Below are 20,890 nucleotides of genomic sequence, written 5' to 3'. Positions count from 1 at the left end.
AGAAACTGCTGTACTCTTAGAGCTGCTATACCACAACACGAAGTTAAAGTGCTCTTGGGAAAACAAAACAGTAGAACGAAGCCTGAAATGTACTGCCTGCATTACCACATCCTATAATTAATTTATTAGAACAGAAAGAAAAGCAAAATTTGAGTTTTTCATTAACAACCCTAACCAGAACTGTGCAGCAGAGATAAAAAAGTCAGCGAGTTCTACTTATTTTAGAATGTTCTATTATGGGATTTAGTGCTGTAGTTGATTTAAGGGAAGTAAAAAAAAATTAAAATCTTTACAACTGTCAAATGAAAGAGGTAGATTCATTTATATACAGCCAGCTTTCCTTAACACTTTGAACTAAACTGATTTTATTTGGAGCTTTTAAGATTACATTAGTCCCCTTAAGATTCAAACATTTTAATACCCATCCCATCCCTTGTTAGAACATTATTTTAAATGAAATGTAAAACCCAAGTCTTAATTAACTGAAGATACTAAGGAGTCCTAAGTCACGTTTCTCACACAGGTGCTAGCTTACACGATATGGTAAAATTCCAGCTCTGTTCTCTATATTCTGTTTCTCTACAACCATCCTGGCAACTTTAATTTGCAGATTATTCTTCCTAACTTCACAGCCTAATCAGATATATACTATTGGTCCCTGTTACACAGTTGTTCTACTCTTCCCCAATCACAGCTGCATTTCACTGGTGTACAAACATTACAAAATGTTTGATGCATCACAGGGCTCCTGGGAAATGCAGAAAGAGTATCACTGCAAGGAGTCTGGAGCTGAAATGGTTTACTACAGTTATACAGCATCCAGGAAATGTGCTTTTGCAGAAGAACAGCTTTTTGCTCCTTGTCTGCTATTAGAAAAACAACCTCTCACTATGCAGAAAAGGTGAATTACCTAATATTCTGAGCTACAGGAACAGCCCCAGAAAACTACATAAAACCTTCAGATAGATTTTTCTACCTTTCCTCAACTCCAAAGAACAGATTTTTGGCTTTCTTTTTCTTTTTTCCTCATCTCCATTTCCTTGCCTGGTGCTCCAAATACTCTGCCACCAAATGGCTACAGAATTAATAGGAGTCAATAGCTGTTGCCAGAAAGAGGAAACACAGTGCAGTAACACATTTAGTTTTATTGGAGGCTCATCATGTAACTTGGTGTTTCATGAGCCATTTCAACAGGAAGTTACCAAACTTTAGAAAAGACAATTCACCAACAATAGAGGAGAGGACAACAGATCATGTAAAAAATCCCCAAAACTTCTCTAATTTATGAAGCCAGGATAAGGAAACTCACAGGCAGACTGTCCAAACAATCACAGCTTTGGGGCCATTCCTGTGCTTTCGGCTTGCTTCAGCAAATGCCATGCTTTCTTTAAAAATGTCTTTCTGCTCCTCATAAAACACCCGTTTGGCAACAGAAAAGCTTTCTATTGAAGCTTTACAAGACCTTTTTATTAATAGACTAATAATTCTTTCTGTTGTTATTTAACCAGACTGTCACTTTCAGGCTAGAATTTCTGTGAAAACCTGAGTCCCTGGTTTCCAAGAGAGGTGCATTCCTGTAGGCCTTGCTGATGCCCAGCCTTTTACCTCACCTCCAGCATGTGCAGGTTTTGTTAAGATGTGGTGATTACCACTTGCAGCATCCCTCCTTTCCTTCCTTACTCATTCTGCTATGATTTGTCACACATGCAAATGAGCACATAAGACACAGAAACAAACAGTATGCATTTATATAGTCTTCATTTAAATGCCACAAACTGTCCTTTCCCAGGTGGCGTGCAACTTCCTACAGATCTGCATCCTCTGCACCTGTCCCCCAGTGCAATCTGTGTCTGTTTGCCCCAGCCATCCCTTCTCCCAGAGCCACCAGTCCCTGGCAGTGCTGCTGCCATGTCCCCCTGCGTTGTCCCTGCTGGTGGCTGCTAACCCTGGCATCACATGGCTCAGCTCTGCCTGCCCCCTCCAGCCTTGACTCAGCAGGCTGCTTTTAGAAAACCTGCAGAAACTTATCTTCAGGACTTCTAACACACTGTCAAAACCTGTTTTGAATCAGCCAGTATTTCCAAAAGTGTTCAAGGTACAAAAAGCCCAACTGCATAATCCCCATTTCTTTGGGAAAACAAGTTTAAAAAGCAGGAATATAATTAGAACATTTCCATTTGAAGGCAAAAGGAGCAAGTCCCTCCATAGGTTTTAGGAAAAGGAGGAAAAAAAAACGAACACACCAGGAGCAAACAAATGAAAATTTCTAAATATGTTGGAAAATACAGTAGTAGCTGTTAAAATAGCATTGCATACAAAACTGATAAATAAGCATATTTCAGGGGCTGGATCAGAAACTGATGTCCTGCTCATTGGAAATGCTCTTTCACTAGCTAGAAACTTTGTTTTGTTACTATAGTTACTGTCACTACAAGTGGCCCTGACTAAGGCATGAAGTATTTGTTATATAAAACCTCGACGCAACTGCAGCCTTAAACTTCAGAAAGTACCAGCTCTGTGCTCAGTCCCCTCTGCAAATTCTATTCCAAGCCCAAACTCAAAATGTTTTTGTGCCAAATAGGGCACACTCTTGAGCAGCAGTTTAACAGCACTATTTAAGTGCTGAAAACATAATCAACATTGTTCAGGGTACACACTACAACTGTGAGGGAATTTAGATGGACTGTGCACTGTGCAAGGCAGCAGAGACTTTCGCCCTGGAAAATTAACACTCTTAGCAGAGGCTCTGAGGTACAAGAGAAACTGGTAATCAACCTTAATAAAATTTGCTGACTGACCATTGAATTTGATGGGAAAAAATGCCTGGAGCCAGGAGGCGCACCATGTAGAAAACACATCCTGCAGCACTGCAATTTTTTTATTTCATTATATTTTCATCAGCTTAGTCTGATGAGGCTTAACATCCTTAAGTAAAAAAGAAATATGCTCTCTTTCTTGGCCTTTAATATATTCTGGCTTCATACAATTTTCTTCTTGTTCTTGTGGGGGATATTTTCAGCTAGACAAACTGCTATTATGGATAATCTTGGAAAAGCAGCTTATGAGATCCCCAGTGAAAACAGGGAGATGACAGAACCTCACTTTTTAAGGTAGTCATCTGATGCTGATACTCCAGCACAATGTGCCAGTCTGCTTCAGGCCATCTGCACCCTTCTCAGCTGTGCTTTTTTCCCCTACTTGGATAGGGTAAGACAGCGTGGCTTTCCTTCTCTTCAGCTTGAAATCCAGACACTAAGCGTTTTCTTAAAAGGCCAACAGCCCACACAGAACCTGCTTGCAGTGACTGTAAGCACCAAACAAGTGCCAAGGTCAGAAAATACATCCGCTTGTACACTTGCTTTCCTGCAGTAAGCATTGCTCAAGGTTTGGGTCAAGTCAATAATCGGGGATATTTCTACTACAGCACTACTTAGTTAACTTCTGAAATGGCAGATGTAGCCATTTATGCTACTTAGCTTAAGCTTTAAGCAATTTGAATGCTACAGAAGACTGGAAGAGAGTATCTTCTTCTTCCCTTCCACCCTCAGAGCTGACACCCTGTACTATTCTTAGTGTGGTGTTAATTTCAGAGTTCACACATCAGAGGAGGCATTTCGAATTTATTCATTCATTTGTGAGAACCTCCACAGGGCTTTGTCCTTAATGACTGAGCAAGACTTTTTTTTTTTTTTTTCAGCTGTGACATTATTTGCAACCAGTCTTACAGCTTATTACAGCCTCATAAGTGCTTAAGGGCAAATCTGCCCAACCCTGTAAGAAACATGATTTCCTTAAGGTGCTGTTTGGATACAGAATTGCTTCATCAGTTCTTCCCTGTAATAACAGTGCTTGCACTAACACCTAAAACCATGATTTCTGTCTCTTGTATGTCTGGCAACTAATCCCAGACTAATGGCCCCATCTATGTAGGGAAATAATGAGTACCTGCTGGAATACAGAATTTGTGAGTATTGCTTCTCTCTTTTTGTGGCACTGCAACTTCACACTGTACTGTTGCTTAGACTGTCTTAGAGAAAAAAATAAATGGTTTCTCAGCTATGGAATTTTTTTTTATGCCCAGAATTTCCAGGTTCAGGGTGCAAGTTGCTAAACCATATAAAATGAGACATTTGCTCTGCCATGTGCAGAGGCCAATTAGATGAGATCAGAAGTAGATATTGCCTTATCTAAAATACAGCTTTTGCATCAGAAGTTTGCAGGAGATCTAGGTGGAAAGTTAAGTTAATAACTGATGAACACAAATATAAAAAACCTTGCAAGGATTACACATGTTTCGAGCCAGTGGGGCATCTGAAGATGTTATTTTTTTCTTTTAAGACTAGACTGACCTCTAGAACATCAAAAAATCTTTACTAGAATTCCCTATACACTTTTCAGTGTTGCTATCACAGCTAATGAGCTGAATAAAATCCCCCTGCAGCAGCTTATTTAGATACTGTCCTTCACAGTATCATCACAGGGCTTAAAAAATAAACTAACATTGCAGAAGTTTAACATGTTTGTTTCCAAATCACCCCAAAAATTAAAGGAAAGGGTAAGCCTTAATTCAAGTTTGCTTTGCTGTCTTCCTTTCCCAGTATATCAGTCAAACCTTTTAAAACAATGTCTTGATCCAGATGCATTTTGCTTTTTCTTTTTTTTTTTTCCCCCAGTTGGAAGACATGTAGTGGGGTGTTGCTCAAAAGCAGTTTTACACGTGGGATAAAATCTGTCTGCCAAAACCAAGAAATACACCCTGTCTAGGGCAGTATGGTGAAGGGAAATAACACCAAAGACCACAGGCTTTCAAATGCAAGTTTTCCAACCCTGCAAAACAAGATAGTGCACAACACACATTTGGACATCGTTATCCTGCAGGATCTCCCTTCCTCTTCCCTACAGGCATTTTGCACAGGACCATGCCCCTGCTGTGGAAACCCTGATGTTCACAGGTGGCCAGTGAAGCAGCAGGTAATTGCTAGTTGCCACAGAAAAAGAAGCAACATAATTCCAGAGCTGCTAGTAGAGTAGGCTTCAATCTCTATTATATTTGAAAATCATCTGGTGTGAAGGCTCCAAAGAGCCCATATATATTGAATCTCTTTTTTCCTTAAGTGGACTAGAAAAACAAAAGCCTTGTTTCAGCTGGCATTTCCAAACTGACAATGTGCAGCCTCTTGATTAAGATGGGACACAGTTTATACCCCTGGCAACAAAAGAGACTCCAGACATTTCCATCTGCTTTAACAGCAGAGCAATAAACAAGAAAATGTACCATCCAGTTTAGTTTCAGAAGAATGTTTTTCATCCAAAGATAATTTAGTATATAAGCATCCTGACTTATACATATAAATGTATATGAAGTAATACTAATTCACATAAGCACTCTGGATGCAAAGAAAACCAATCAAACCACAAATCCTTCCAAACAATAAAGTCTCGATATTACTGTGCACGGCTTTCAACAAATCCTACGACAGAACAGCACTATAGTGGTGGCTCAAAGGCAGCCAGGTCTCAGTGCTCTCCCTCCATGGAGCCATTCTTTCTGGAGATGGAGGAAGAGCACAGATTAAAGAAATCCCACCTAGATTAAAAATCCTCTGGGGAGAGATCAGCACAGTTGGATGGCAGCAACATGAACTACCTTAAATGAACACTGGCCCCATGCCACTTACCAGCAGCTTCCTGAGGTGCACATTACTGCTAGCTTTGTTTTAACACAGTACATGGGACATCTAAGTCTTGGAGACCACTCTGTGCAGGCCAAGAAAATCCCTGATGCTGTTCCTCTCAGAGTCCTCGTCTGCTACACAGTGCTAGTTACCACCAATGCTCTGTCTCCTGTGGAGGAGCATCCCCACCTCTTTTCAAGGCTGCACTGCAATCTGAGAAATCTGGGTTTTACTGATACCTTTGCTTCTACTTTTTAAAGCTACCTCAAGTATTCCTTCTTAACACCGGCCTTGCAAAAGCTCAGAGATCCAGGCTACTCAGTGTCCATCTGTCCTTTCTGCATCTTTATCTGGCAGGGAGTTCCACTCCTGGTGGGGCCCCTGGCATGTGCATGTGGGAGTGGGAGATGTGTATTCTTCTCCTCAAGGGCCATTCTGCAATGTTTTACCACGCTGGCCTCTCAAAACACTTCTGCTGCAATGGTCTGTGCAGGGCTGGAAAAGACTCAAAGCTGCTCCTCACAGTTGTATCCCTTTGGTTCATGTTGGGCGACATCATTCCTACTGTGAGCTATTGCACACTTAAGCATTACTGAAATGCCAGGTGAGAGAGTTTTTCCCTTTTTCTTCCCAACACAGAAAGCACCTACATTTTGAAGAATCGTACAAAATGTCTGACTGATGAAACTCATGGGGCAGGAAGCAGGGCTTCATCTTCCACCCAGCAACACAGATGCCTACTGGTTATCTCTCCTGCTCATTACATAGACTGCAGAAACATGTATATTCCCAGACAGGTTCAGACCCCTACTGTACTACATACCCTACCATCAGTGGAAAGACATTGACCTTGTCCTGAGAAAACACAAGAAAAACTACAGGAAAATCTCAAGTCATCACAAGCACCCAGACGGCAGATACAAATGGCAGATTGCAGAAGGAAAAAATAAAATAAAAAAATAAAATTTAAAAATGTCTGTGAGTCTATTCGCTATGAATTTCAGTTCAACTGTTTACTGATATGAACTCGATTTGAGGTGCTAGATATCAGCCTCCTGCCACTTCTCCAACTGATAGAGGCAAATGGAATAGAGTATTGCATTAACTTCCAGCAGTTCATATGTCCAGCCACAGTGCTCAGAAACACAATTCTGTGTCATACTTGCATCATTCTGGGTTGAATTTTATGTTGGTGTATGTAGGAAAAAATGCTGCTAATGACTGCACTGCTTGATTGGGCCATTTAGCATTCCATATCCTGATATTCCCCCCTCCTCCTCCTAAATACAGCCTTATGATAAACTACATACATAACAGAAAGCTTCAAGTCAAGGTAAAATTGAATAAGGTAAAGTAAAATGATTCATATTATCTCTTTCCTGTTGTAAAAATGTTAGCATAATAAGAAATATGCCATGATATTTTCTAAGACATGTTGGTAACAGAACTTCTAGGTTACAATCTCTCTCGCCATGATAACATCTCCATTCATCATCATCTTTCCTTTACAAACAGACACTAAAATATTAAGTAACATCAATAGTGACTAATGTCAAATAGTATGACTGTGCCTGCTTACATATTTGGTTCTATAGAAATTAATGACAACGGCAACAGAAGCTCACTTACCATCTAAGATGCAATTATTGCCAATTACTCCAAGTATTTTTAAGACAGTAAAGAGCAAGGGCTTTCCCTGCTTTCAAAAGGTAAAAACCACATCTGTGGCTGAAAAATTACCATATTTAGTTTGTGTTCCCTGCTGAGTTCTTCAGAACATCTGAATAAATCCCCCTCTCTCTTCTTTCTGAAGAAAATACAAATCAAACATTTTGTGCTCTTCTCATTAGATAAATAAATACTCCTAGGACCTTGCAGCAGAAGTCACTCAAGTCTATAATTTCCAGCTGGAAAAAAAAAGTCAACCCTTTCACTGAGTGATCAGAGCATTATACTCTACTCATCTCAAGACAACATAGCTTGACCACACTGCAGACTTCTTGGAAAGCAATTCCCTGCACTGAAAAACAATTTGCTAAGCATAACATCCATGCCTCTCTGTATTTCATGATGTGTTTTCTAGTAATGATTACCAACAGTAATTCTCAGTGATTTCTATTTTTTATTTTTAAAAACCAATTCCCAACAAAAAAAATATTCTTGATCATCCCTGCATTTCAGTTTTTTTAAAGGTCTCAGAAAATACTTTCCCATACTTCCCTGGTAATCAGTTTCTGAAAGCCTTAGGAAACAATTTCAGATTATCAAATCTGTATGTTTAATAGTAGACTTTACAAAGCCTTCACCTTCACCAGTTGTGAAGCAATGAAAAAACAAGACAAGCAGGGTATTTTGCTTTCTCCTTTATCCATTTATTGAGAGTGTCTTGAAGGAGTTCAGGAAGGCTCCAAAACCCTGCTTTCTAGCAGCATTGCTGTCTGAAGTTGCTAATGAAAGCTGGCACCCCGTTCAGTCCCACTGAACACCTGTGTAGCCCTACAGTTAGAAGAGGAAAGTTTAGAGCTGGGCTTTCCACACCAACACCACTTTTCTCCCTTGGTTCTCTTCTTGATTTCCAGGTAGCAAGCATGCCTTAGGTTCTCCTTGGGATCTACAGAACCCAGGTCTACCTTTGGAGGTCACAAAATCACCTCAGGGATTTCAATCACTAAGACCCTTCTCACCTTGGATAACCCCTACATGCACATACTACGGTTAAACTCCATTTCTCCATGTCCTACTGACAATGACTCTGCTATCCAGATAATACACACGTGCTATTTTTCAAAATACTCTGATAACAGTGTAGACAGTCAGGGCTCCTAAATGCTTCCTTTCAATATAAAGCAGAACATGTTGCAGCTGTTCAAAACAAAACAGCCCTTAGTAGGGAGCAAAGTGTGCGCTGGGGGGACTAGCTCATTGGTAATGTAGATATACAGAGCTCTGAAGCACAGATCCTGTGGCTCGTAACTCAACTGAGCCATGCTATTCCTGCATTTTTGAATCTATTCTTAAACTCCTTATGTCTGCATTTGCATAACTAGTGTTACCTCCCCAATGCCACAACAGACATCTAGAAACACTGTTGCTCATTATAAAGGCTTTAAATGCAAGGAGGCAGTAGCCATTTATTCAAATACTAGAGAAAAAAGTTATTATGAAATAAAATTGACTTTTCATCCAGAGGAAAGATTTGAACCATTACTGTTAAGGCTGGAAAACTGCTTATCTGTTCCTTCTTTTCATACCACACTAAGAAAATTAGTCTGCAGTAGATTTCTTCTCTAAGCTCCATTTAACTCCTTTTATTCATATCCTGAACCCCGCGCTATGAGGGAATGGAATTATCTCCAGCTACCTTTGAATCCAGCCCTGTAATTTTAAGATGGACTGATTTGTACACTAACACAAATCCATTCCTGGCACAAACACATTATCTAGGGCAATATTTCTTTCCTTCACATCAAGCTGGTAAATAAAAGGCTATCATGCTCCCCTGCTGAATTTTTGTCTTAGATCAGACTGCGACCCTTATAAAAGCATGCATGTGTCAATTTGAACCTGTCAAAAGAGGAATCCAATCTTGGATACTGTAACTCAAGAATTAATTTTGTTTCTTCATTGTGGGGGGTGAGGAGGGGCAGTGCCAGAAGTGCAAAAGTAAATTCAAACCAGAAAAAAGCACCCTTGGATTTCTGGATTTTTTTTTTTTTAGCTTTAGGTATCTGTGTTACCTTTCACAGGAGATAGGAGAGTACCTTATACCTTTTCATTCATACATTTGCCATACTCAATATCATTACTAGTTCTACAGAGTATAGTCCCAATTATTGCAACATATCACCAAGGTTTTTTAAGGTTAATTCTATAAAAACAAGGAATTGTAACATGCCAATATAGAAGCAAACATTCATGGTTACTACAGAAAAAACCCCAGCTCAACTCTTCCATCTCCACATCTCCCTTGCTGAATCACAGAAGCCTAACACGTTTTGTATTCTTGTAGCACAGTACTGTTACATCACTCAAGTACAGTAATTTCACAATTATAAGCCGCACCTGATTAGAAGCAGTGTGTTACAATAGAGTGTGATAAAAGGTATCTATTCTATCACCATCTGTTGAGGGTGGGGGCAGTGATCCTTATCTCCGTGGCAGATATTCTGCTAATGGGCCATCCATTGAAACCAGGCAGGGCATTGTTCTTTATCTTTTCACAACCCATCCTTCCTCCAGCGAGTCATTTTCTGTTAATGACCATTGAGTCCCACTGTGTGACTGATAAAATTACTGCATCCCATTGGAAGTTGCTCCAGCCAGGGAGAAGAGCCCAACATTTCTTACCAAGATAAAAACAGAGGTTTGGGGACACTAAGGGAGCCCCTTCTCCACTGGACTCCAGAGGAAAACCGGATTTCTCCACATCACCACTGGACCTCCGGAGGGGAACTGCACCTTGTACAGGAGCACTGCTCCAACTGAGCCACATCTGTCACTGCAGGAGGATGCAGCCACCATTGAATGGGACTGCTACCAACACCCTGCCTGACAGGGTGTCAGGTTGTACTCTGACTTTGTCAGGGTTTGGAGTTTGTTTCTTTGTAGTACTGTATTTCTATTTTAATTTCCCTAGTAAAGAACTGTTATTCCTAATTCCCATATCTTTGCCTGAAAGCCCCTTGATTTCAAAATTATAATAATTTGGAGGGAGGGGGTTTACATTCTCCATTTCAAAGAGAAGCTCCTGCCTTTCTCAGCAGACACCTGTCCTCCAAACTAAAACAGCAACTTTTCGTTCTTTGTCCATATATAAGCCGCACCTGATTATAAGCCGCACTTCGGGTTCGGACCAAAATTTTAGTCAAAATGGTGCAGCTTATAATCGGGAAATTACTGTACATTCTTCCATTTTCTATTATTTTGTATTATTGTCTGGGGAGTCAATAAAGAAATAAAAACATTTTTGGGTCACTCTCATCAGCAAGGGTGTGAACACACCACTACAAGAAGTCAGCTTAGAAAAGCTCCAACCTCAAGAGTTTTGAATATCCTATTTATAAAAGTTGTCTAGCATGATCAGATGCTACAGCCAAAATATTAATCTGTCCTTGCTTTAGATCCTACACCCTTGAGGAATTCAAACAAAACAGTACTCTGAGCATTTTAACAAGCTGTTCTCTCACCAAGATGTACTGGCTTCCTTGCCTCCTGCCTAATGATGAACTGGAATCATATAAATAGGCTGATCTGATTCTCTAAAGCTAAGAGGCCATCACCACTTCCAAGAAAAAAGTGGTAAAACCATTCCAGGGCATGCACAGCTGGGGTGCTCCCTGGGGTGAGGTGGGAGGGGTAGGGGGCACAACCAGCTTCACTTAACAGAGGTAGTGTAATCAGCCACAACACAAAGGTGGGCAAAACCATCAACTGAGAGAAAACTGCCTCTGTGTTCTCCATAAAGATTACAGGCAAAAACACAGATCCACTTTATTGATGTCAACAGTACTGCATGACTCTACCAGTGCCCATAAAGATATGGCTCAAAGAAGGCACAAATTGTTTATTCTCAACACACAAGAAAGAGCTTGACAAGCAACGGAAAGATAATTCAAACTGGAAGTGACAGTTTAATCCTGCATTTTGAGATCCTGATTTTACATCAGGGTTGGGTTTTTTTGAGGTGAATGGAAACACCTGGTAAATGACATTGCTTATATTCCACAGAATTGCTCTCCCCACAGTAAGTCTGCACCAGACTGTGACAAATAAATCTTGCCAGATGATTACTTCACATGTCCTTAATGAAATTAATGTAGCAGTGATGAAATCAAGGACATTTTCTGTCAGTAAACCACGTCTAATCTAGAAGAGGACTTTATATTTTGAGGGGTGTCTGTAACAAAAAAAAAAACATTTCTGCTAAAACGACACCAACACCAAGATAACATCCACAATTCCCCAAGTAGAATTTACTTCCATTTTAATAAACATTTTCCAAGATACGTGTGTAATATTTATTGGCCTTCTGAGCCTTTTTTTCACTACATTAACAGTAATTACTTTTGTGCTAGCTTTTTGTAGAACAAAAGCACCTGTACTTGACAGCTACCTTGCTCCAAAACACCAACCCACATGTTTCTTCCTGAGTCTTTATGTGTAGAACAGCAGTGTTTCTGAAAGCTTTGTTATTTCTCTTTGTAACTAGTTTACAGACTCTGAGAGCAACAGAATAGTGACTTATAGTCTAGAAAGAGAAGGAATATCAGCATCTGTTAATTTAAGAGAGTTACAACCCCTATGCAACATGCAGAACTGCCATAGAGACATGATCATTTAAGAAAACATTCACCATCACATTGGGCAGCAATTAGATGATGAAACATGTTGTGTCAGAGGATTGTATTGTTCTAACATAATGGGGAGCCATCCAGGAGACAGGAAACTACCTGGTGAACAACAGAATAGGTTTGGATAAGCAGTCTGGGGCTAATAAGAGTATCCATAAAATTGATATGCTATTTCCAGTTTTATACTTGGTATAGACATTAATTTTTTTTCCAATGCTGGAAGTTAACCAATTAGACCTAAAAGACGACCAGAGAGCAGAACAGTAATCTGGAAGAGTGACTGAACTGGAAGGCAAAGACACTTTTACACAAGCAAAACTGGAAGGAGGAAATATTACTAACTGAAAATAAAGGAGCATGTTAGGCTCTGTGGTGGATTCTGCAGGCTGCTAGACCCATGGGACTTCTGCACAGAACACTGAGAGGTGGAAACAGACTTTAAAAGTCAAAATTCTTTCTAAATAAACAATTAATTATTTTAAGAAGATCACCTGGAGGGCAAAGCAGTGTTCACTAACATTATTTCTTCCCTGAGATAAACTTGCAGAGGTAATCACTGCCAGACTCGGGTAGAACACTAACCAAAGGCTGGCCTTTGAGCTGGAAAAACATTACAGGAACCCATCTTCAGAAAGGCTTATGAGTAGCATTACTGACCTGGAGGGGAGACACTTGATGCTAACCTGAGTCTTCTTACTCAAATGTGCTGAAGATAGTCCTCTCAAAAATATAAACCAAAGCAAAGTGTTGGTACTGAATTCATTTGCTTCTTTTAAAGGCATACCATCATTGACAGGATGTAAAATCACTAAATTTTATCCTGGGCAGTTTTACCCCATAGAGAGGTGTCAGCAATTTTTCAGATGACACCTGCCATGTAAAGTTTGCTATTTCTATCTTTTATAGTCATGGCAAGACAGTGTATTTCTTCTGGCCCACTCCATGTTGCAATATGTTCAGCATAGCTGGCTCCCATTCTTCTTTTATGAAGTCTTCCTCTGTCATTGCTTGACAGTACATTCAAGTGTTCAAATTCAGTCAGCCATTCACTGACTGTAATGTAATGGATTTGTTACTACATGCCACCCTTCAAGCCATCTTCCTAAGTTCATTTTGTGCCCTTTGGATATCCAGCTCTTCAACAGCTCAGTAAAACCACTGCATCTCTCACTGTATTCGGTGCCTATGTTTCACATCCCTCCTTCCCTGAGCACCACATCGACCTCTGAAATGTGCAGTAAATATTTAAACACACGAACAAGGGGGACTTTCAGACATATTTGGGTCAGTATTATGAAGTTCATGCCAAAGGATGTTGTGTGTCAGCTAAGCAGTGCAATATATTTTTTCCAGCTGCTCCAGCCAACTACATGAAACCTACTATCCTGAAAACTTTATTCCTTAAAATTTGTAATGAAAGGATTTAATTTAATATAAAACCAAAAAAGCAAGAATTAACTCATTTTAATTACAAACAGAGACCAGGAAGGAAGGAAGTAGTATGAGATGGCTGCAGTTTGGGTCAGTTGAGTCCTTAATTTTTTACATCTTATGCTTTCTTTTATTTAGGATACACATCTAGGTAGTGCTTCTGGGCTTTTTTTTCTGCCATCTACACAGCCCTCAGGTCCCTTAATGCCACTTTCATCATCTTTTCTTGATACATGCCATCAAACTGTGCTTCCAAAAAGAGATGTCATTAGGAAGGAAGCCCCCAGGCACCACATTACACAGTTGCCTGGTTCATATAAATGTGAATTGGAAAAAATAATCAACCACTTTTAAGTACAGCTTTAAAAACATGCAGTTGAACTTGCCTACACTATTTACATGAAACATCTTGTAGTCATTCCATACAGTAGTAAAATTAGCATTTTTCTGTAAGTAGAAACTGGAGATACACAATAGTATCAGGTCTTTGTCCCTTCAAAAAGGTTTTACAAAGCAGTAAAGCCCTTTAGCACAAACTGCACTAGAAAGCCTATAATGGTTTCAAATTTGCCACAAACTATAGATGTACTCTGTTGTTCTTGCTTTTACCCTCCTTATTGGTTTCCCATTCTTTTTTTTTCAGAAACACTTGTTTAATTCTATTTTTTTAAGGATTCTTTTTTTTTTTCCTTCCCTTGCAACTCTGACATTCTTTTTCCATTCCCTCACTCATGAGTTACTTGCTGGCTGGTTAAGAAAAAGACATATATGGAGACAGGGTAGTCACACAGCAGAGGCAAGAACCCAGCCCCTACTCCTCCATCCACGTGTACCTGTGAATGAGTCTCACTGTCAGCCTTGTTATACACTCCTGTGCATGCAAGGAGCAAAGAGGGGCCCTTCCAAGAGCACACATTTTAGCAAGCTGTGTCTAAAAGCAAGCATGAACCTGGGCCTTCACTACCAATACTAACTGTTCCTATCAAAAACAACCTGTTCTGCTACTCCTTGGCAAAGGTCTTTGTGCACATCAAAATTCGCGCTCACAAAAATATAAGACATAATATTCTTCTCAGCTTTGGGGAAATCAGATTACCAGACAGCACAAAGGAATCCACCCAGCAGTCCTCCAAGCTACTTTGCCTACAATGTTTGCTATGTTTTGTCATCTCCCGAAACATAAATAATCAGTAGTTGCTGGGGGAAAGATCCAGGACGTGATGGACCATTTGGTCAATGGGACAAGGCAAACACTCTTCTCCTGACATAAACAACCTCTTCCTCTGTCTTGTGAATCTTTAGGTGTTTTTGTAGTTTTCAATATTTGATCTCTGTACAATGTGAGCTTTGACTGTATGAGGGTTTTTTACTATGTTTATTACTTTAAAACCCTAAAATACAATTCAGCAGCCACTGGGCTATTTCCTGCTTCAGTTATACTTATTTTCACACTCCAAAGAGATGCTGGCATGGTTTTAAGAACACTTCCATTACTAATTTCCACTTAATTCTCAAATATGTCCATTGACAGTCTTAGTTCCACACATATACAAAGTAATTAGCCTCAAAAACACAGGCAGCAAAGTACTTTTAATGGGAACATGCAGTTTGCAATAAAAACATCATATGCTGATACAGCACCATAATTCTGAAAGATCCTAAAGCATTCAAGCTCACCTCACATCTAGACAGCCTCAATCTTCCTTTGCTCTATTTAGAGAATATTCCACTCAGCTTCTGGACTAAACCTGTGGAAGCTACTCCCTCTTGCTACTGAGAATGCAGGCTATCTAAAGACAATGATGCACAGGTTTAGAACACCATTTAAACACAGGCAATTCCAAATCAAAGTTGCTTTTCCAGCAATGCAATAGGATTTTCTGCAGTTTGGCTGAGAAACTCAGCTAGCATGAAATCACCAGAGAACATTAGAGTAGCTTTAATTTTTGCACAGAACAGACAAATTCATTGTTTTGAAAGGTCATGACAGTAAACTGCATGGAATTCAATTTACCTCCCTCAGATGGATGAAGGTCTGAGTCAAACACAGAACAGTGGAAACCTTTGGCTCCAAGAAGTCTGTGCTGATTCAAACCTACTCCTAGGCAGGCAAATCATCCTTCCTCTCAGCTATACATTATCACAGCTTGTGATTTTCAACTGATCTTTTTCCCCAGCTGTCATATTGCAGCAAATTGTGTCATAGATGAACATCAAAACAATGGTCAATGCAAGAAGAATTTGTTTTTAACTGGAAGTTACAAAATACAAAATTATTTGTGATACAGATGCTGTCATAGTTGTTTCATGCTCATTTCTCCACGTCTGAAGTGAAATGCAAAATCTACAGGGAGGTGTACAGGAAACAACACCATCAGCACAATACAGAAAGAGAAATACTAGAAAAGAAAGCAAGCATAAGCATTACAGAAAGACTCTGAAGACAGAAAGTAAAAGAATGTCCTCTCCAGAAGGAGATTGGCACACCTGTAACACACTTATAATGTGTTTTAACAAGCTCTTTATGTATAACTAAGAACAACAAAGCAAGTGAGCAGTTAATTCCTGACTGCATGTATGGCACCAGGCAACAACTCTTACCTAAAGTTTTCTGGGTATTCAACAACAGCCATGTTGATAACATCCAGTGCATGCTGATAGTGCTTCTGAGCTGAAAAGAGGAGGGCCAGTAGATGAAGTGAATTCATGTCATCTTTGCACAGTTGCAGGGCTTCTTGAAGATGGTCTATAGCATCTGAAATCTAGAAGGAGATAGGGTGGAAATAACAAGAGAACACATCACCCTTCCAGTCCTACATTATACCTCAAAAATAAGAACAAATAGAGTAATTAGAAATTCTGAAGAAGTTCTACTTAGGCACCTTCTACTATCGAAACAGGCTGCCAAAATTAACAGACTGCACTGCTTGAAAAAACCCCACACATTCTAGAGAAAGAAGTCTGCAGCATTACTAAATCACTGCTTATAAACAAGAACAGCAGACCTGATCCAATCAACCCCCTCATCCTTTGGCATGGTGATTCTATGCTGTAAACAGATCCACCACAGAGGCCTAACTCTCAGCTCCATTTTCTAGGATGGGTGGCTGGCTCTTCACCTGGGGGTGAGCATTACACATCTCTGCTGCATTTTGTCTCTCATAATGGTTGTACAAAGCCTTTCATGATTTGGATCAAGAACACAAAAATTAAGTTTGAATGTTCAAGCGTAAAAGAGTCAAGATTTAAAATGCTGTCAGAAAAAGAAATATATTTATAAGCAGTGATGTAAAAAGCAGTCCTGACAGTCACAGCAGTAGCATGTTATTAGAACCAAGTCTCACTTGGTAGAAAAGTTAACATCTATAATGAATGCAAGTATATCACATGCTCTTTGTGATCCAGTACACTATTTTAGGCTATCTGTACAAAAGGGAACTTCTTAGCAGATTTTCTTTCGTTTGTTTACCAGTAAGTTTTATGTAGAGGATTTTCTTTTAGGATTTTCTAGTGTCTGAAATTACTGTTACATAAATTATTTCATTTCTGTGGCTCTGGAAATCTGCAGAAAACAAAGTATAAAAGCGTATAATTTTCTTTTCCTCATGTATGCTTTCCTGCCCCTTCTCTTAATGGGTGGAGAATGTAGATCATTCTTTCCTACTATGAGAACTTCCCACCTAGCAAAGCTTTACAGACATTCTTCTACCACGGCATACCACCAGTGTCAAATTCCCACCGCCTCCACAGACCTCTCACAAAAACAAGGAGCACATAACTAAGGAAAGCAACAATTATACTGCCTGCAGCTACAAGAGAAGTTGTTGACTATCTAGATCCCAGGTATTCTTCTGGGAGCAGTGTGCTCTGTTCATAGGACTTCATCCTAATGTCCAAGTGACATTTCTCTCTCACTGTGCACACATGAGCCATGGTGCTTAACTACTCTATTACTGGTGACTCCATACAAGCCTGGAGATCAGTGTGACTGCTCCAGACATAACTCCAAACTGGCATCTGGCCCACAGTGTCAAAACTGCTGAATGTCCTGGCTTGCATTCAGGCTGGGATATATGACTGAGTGCTCAGCTTTAATGAATTACTACTTGTCAGTGGAGCTACTTTAACCACACATGTTATTAAAGCCTACTGCAAAGGTAAACAAGTTGGCTTAAATCACCCATGTTCCCTCAGCAGTTTAGCAGAACACATTTTCATATAATGTAAAAATTCTAGCAATGACAAGACAACTCAGAGCCAGGACAAGACAGTGGTGGGCCCAGATCTGCCTGTCCACAAAGTTCATCAGTAGATATATCAGAGGTAAATAAAGCTGTCAAGACTTCTTGGAGTAAGGACTAAAAATCCCTTCTATTTATTTTTGCTTTTCTGTCTTAGACCTGCACAGGTATTTATAAAGAAAATACAAGTTTGAGGGGAAGTTCATTAGAAGAAGAAGAAAACTTGCAAACAAAACAACTGGAGGAGACTTGGAGCAACCTGCTCCAGATGATCCTGCTTTGAGCAGGGATTGAACTGGTTGATCTCTAAAGGTCTTCTTCAAGCTATTCTATGATTAAAACTTGGGAGGGGGGATCCTAATTTGCTAGTATGAATCAGACAAAGAATAACACTTGCAACTAATGCCTTTACTGAGGGACTTCAAAATGGTAGGGGTACTTGACCTTAGACACTTTGCAAATGTGCAAGCTGAGACTTTGCTTTACGTGTTGAAAGTGACTTAGGATCAGACTGCAGGTAGGTCTATACCCCTAAGAGAGGCTGGCCATCCAAGAGGCTCTCTGATTGTTGCAACATACATGAAACAGTAGAAAAAAAGTGAGTTGTGGCCACTCCTGTAAACCTGTGTCTGTTGGACAGGTAGTCACATACTGCTGAAAGAGATGTCATCTAAAGTAATCCTGTTCTGTACCATGCCGCCTGCAATGGTTACATCTCATTTTAGTTCTTCCCTCTATTACCATCAGAGTCACAGGCAATGGCTGGTTTTGAAAATCAGTCATGCTTCCCTGACACCTAATTTATTAACTCGAGTCCAAAAAGACTCCATTAGTAGCCTACACAGTACTGCTGCATAATTAGAAACAGTAGGCAAAAATAATATGAGCTTCCTGCCTTTACACAAAGCATTATGTGAAACAACAACCTGCAACAGACCAGATGCAATGAAATACCAACCAAATTTCTAGATCAATAAAAGCAAGATATCTAGCAGTCAACACAAACTTCTTTTGAAACATGTATTTTTATTTAACAAACTATATAATTTGAGAAAGATTGAAGCTGGCATCCCAGATGGCACCCTGAAATGTCAGGGCTTTAGCAGAGGAAGGGCACCAGTTAAAAATTACCTACAAGTACTGCACTTTAAAATAATCTTGTTTCAGCTGGACTGCAAGTCTAAGTAGGGCCTGCAATTAGAAGAAGTTACAGTTTCCTGATTTATCATTCTGTTAACAAATAAACCACATGTTTTGCATGGCACACAGGTATCTTCACATCACACTGATTAGGGAGCAAAGATGTTGCAGTAGGCCAGAAATAGCATTTTGCAGCATTACCAAAATAATGCCACAATATGGATTGTTCAGGCTAACACTTATATAAGTAGGATTCATTTCAATAATGCGATATGTCTCCTTAAAAACAATGCTAGTATGTCACAATTATAGGTATAAAAAGGAAAACAGAATGAGCGCTAAAAATACTTCCTAACATTAGAATGAACTTGGATATTTAAAATGGTAAATGAAACAGGAACTCTTGAGAGGAATTTTCAGGCCTTATAATTTCACATCAGTTGGCAGTTACACTTAATTAACCATTACAACTACCCACTCCATCTCTTTTTATAGCATGGAAAGGAGAAAGCTTTACTGACTGGCAAGAGCTTCCATTGAAAAATAGACTTGCTACAGTCCACCAGAACCTCAGGAAAGCAGGGGGAGATACATCTATGCTTTATCACTCAGCTCTTGCTACAAGCCATTCTTGATCACCAGATCAATCTAGGCTAGACTAGGATGTAGGCAGAAAAGCAGCATTCTGCTGTTCAGCAGAGGGGGCAGTTGCTGGTCTGGGAAAAAGACAGACCAGAACTACCTACATGCAAGCAGTCACTGGACGAAGCACCTCTTGAATACCTCCTAAAACAGAGCACCTCTCTTAGGGCAGACACAGCAGTCTCTCCTTCTTGAAATCAAAATAAAACCTGGGCAAAACAGGTGAAATACTTTTCTGGTCTCTTTACTGATGTTTATCATCCAGACACTTGGGAAGGAAGTAGGTGTTTTCTGGATAGTGCCCCTTGAGATCTGCTGGAAGTCCACAGGAAACTGGTGAGACAGTGCTTAGCTGCTGAACCTTAGCCATCTTTCCCTTCCCATTTTCATGAAAAGAAGGTTAGATCTAATCAAGTCTTAAAATGGCATGAAACCTACATATAGTGTTTTTACATATCCAGTACTGACTTACATGGTAGTCAAGGTCACAAACACCACCACCCCCCAAAAAAACAGAATCAACACCTAAAATTAACAGGAGAGCTGTTGACTCTAGAGAGTCATTTCCATAGAAACTGGTCTGCTAAAAAACAAGGCAATGCATTAAAATCAGTGAGCTTTAAAATGTTCATTCTACCTTGTTTTTGCTGATCCAAGTGCTGTTACCACAGAAACAGGAGAAGCAGCAGAACCAGCCACTGGGAGTTGGGAGCTACAAGTCTCATTTGTCGCTCAGCTCGGCCAGCTGCCAGCCAGGCACTGCAGGTGAAGATATCCACTGCAGCAGGTACAGACCTTGGCCTCCTTGCACTTCAGCTCAGAAAAACCAGGCTGAGAGACCCTCCTTACAGAACAGCTTATTCTACACTATGTTTGGCTGCTGAAAAATCCACCAAAACACTCTGGGGCTGATGTAGATCCTCCAAGTCTTCCCAGTTATTCCAGTGATCTTTAAGTCAGAGGCACATACAAAGCTCACCATCATCATATTTTATCTTGGTTGCTGGTGGTTTCAAATACCAACTCTGTATGAACCTTTTACAACCATTCCTTCTCTTGTCACATCCCCATCTCATGTCAGAGGAATGCTTATGTTTTTCCATGCTCCCTTTGCCTCGCCCAATAGTGACAGAGACAAGTACTATGGGAAATATTTTACAGCCTTCCAAGGAAGATGAATTGCTCCAGCTTTGCTTGGCACTCTACTGGTCAGCTGCCTCTCTTGCTTTGTTCCATGAAAGCACTCTCTTATCAATGCAAGCTGATACCTGTATTTTTCAATGCTGGGTACAGTTACCTCATTTATTGACTCTGCCTATGGAAACAAAAAGGCCTATTTGTTGAGAAAAACATTCAGGTATTACATTATAACCCACTATGTAGGAAGGGCCTGATTTATTGGTATTATAGC

At 39.9% G+C, this 20,890-nt stretch overlaps 1 protein-coding gene across 13 annotated transcripts in view; it reads right to left on the bottom strand.

Moving 5' to 3' along the window:
- The window catches only part of TTC7A (tetratricopeptide repeat domain 7A), a 210,675-nt gene that overhangs the window by 114,837 nt on the left and 74,948 nt on the right, over positions 1-20,890 (bottom strand). For all 13 annotated transcript variants that reach the window (XR_004417261.2, XR_004417262.2, XR_004417264.2 and 10 more), the window contains one exon: positions 16,058-16,218. Coding sequence is in view for 8 of the 13 variants with exons in the window: in XM_033053680.2 (XP_032909571.1) it covers positions 16,058-16,218 (161 nt within the window). In the remaining 5 variants the exon portion in view is untranslated. The remainder of the gene's footprint in view (positions 1-16,057; positions 16,219-20,890) is intronic.

The sequence above is a fragment of the Catharus ustulatus genome, chromosome 3 (genome assembly GCF_009819885.2).
Source record: "Catharus ustulatus isolate bCatUst1 chromosome 3, bCatUst1.pri.v2, whole genome shotgun sequence".
Taxonomy (NCBI): Eukaryota; Metazoa; Chordata; class Aves; order Passeriformes; family Turdidae; genus Catharus; species Catharus ustulatus.
This window is presented reverse-complemented; position numbering and strand designations above follow the sequence as displayed.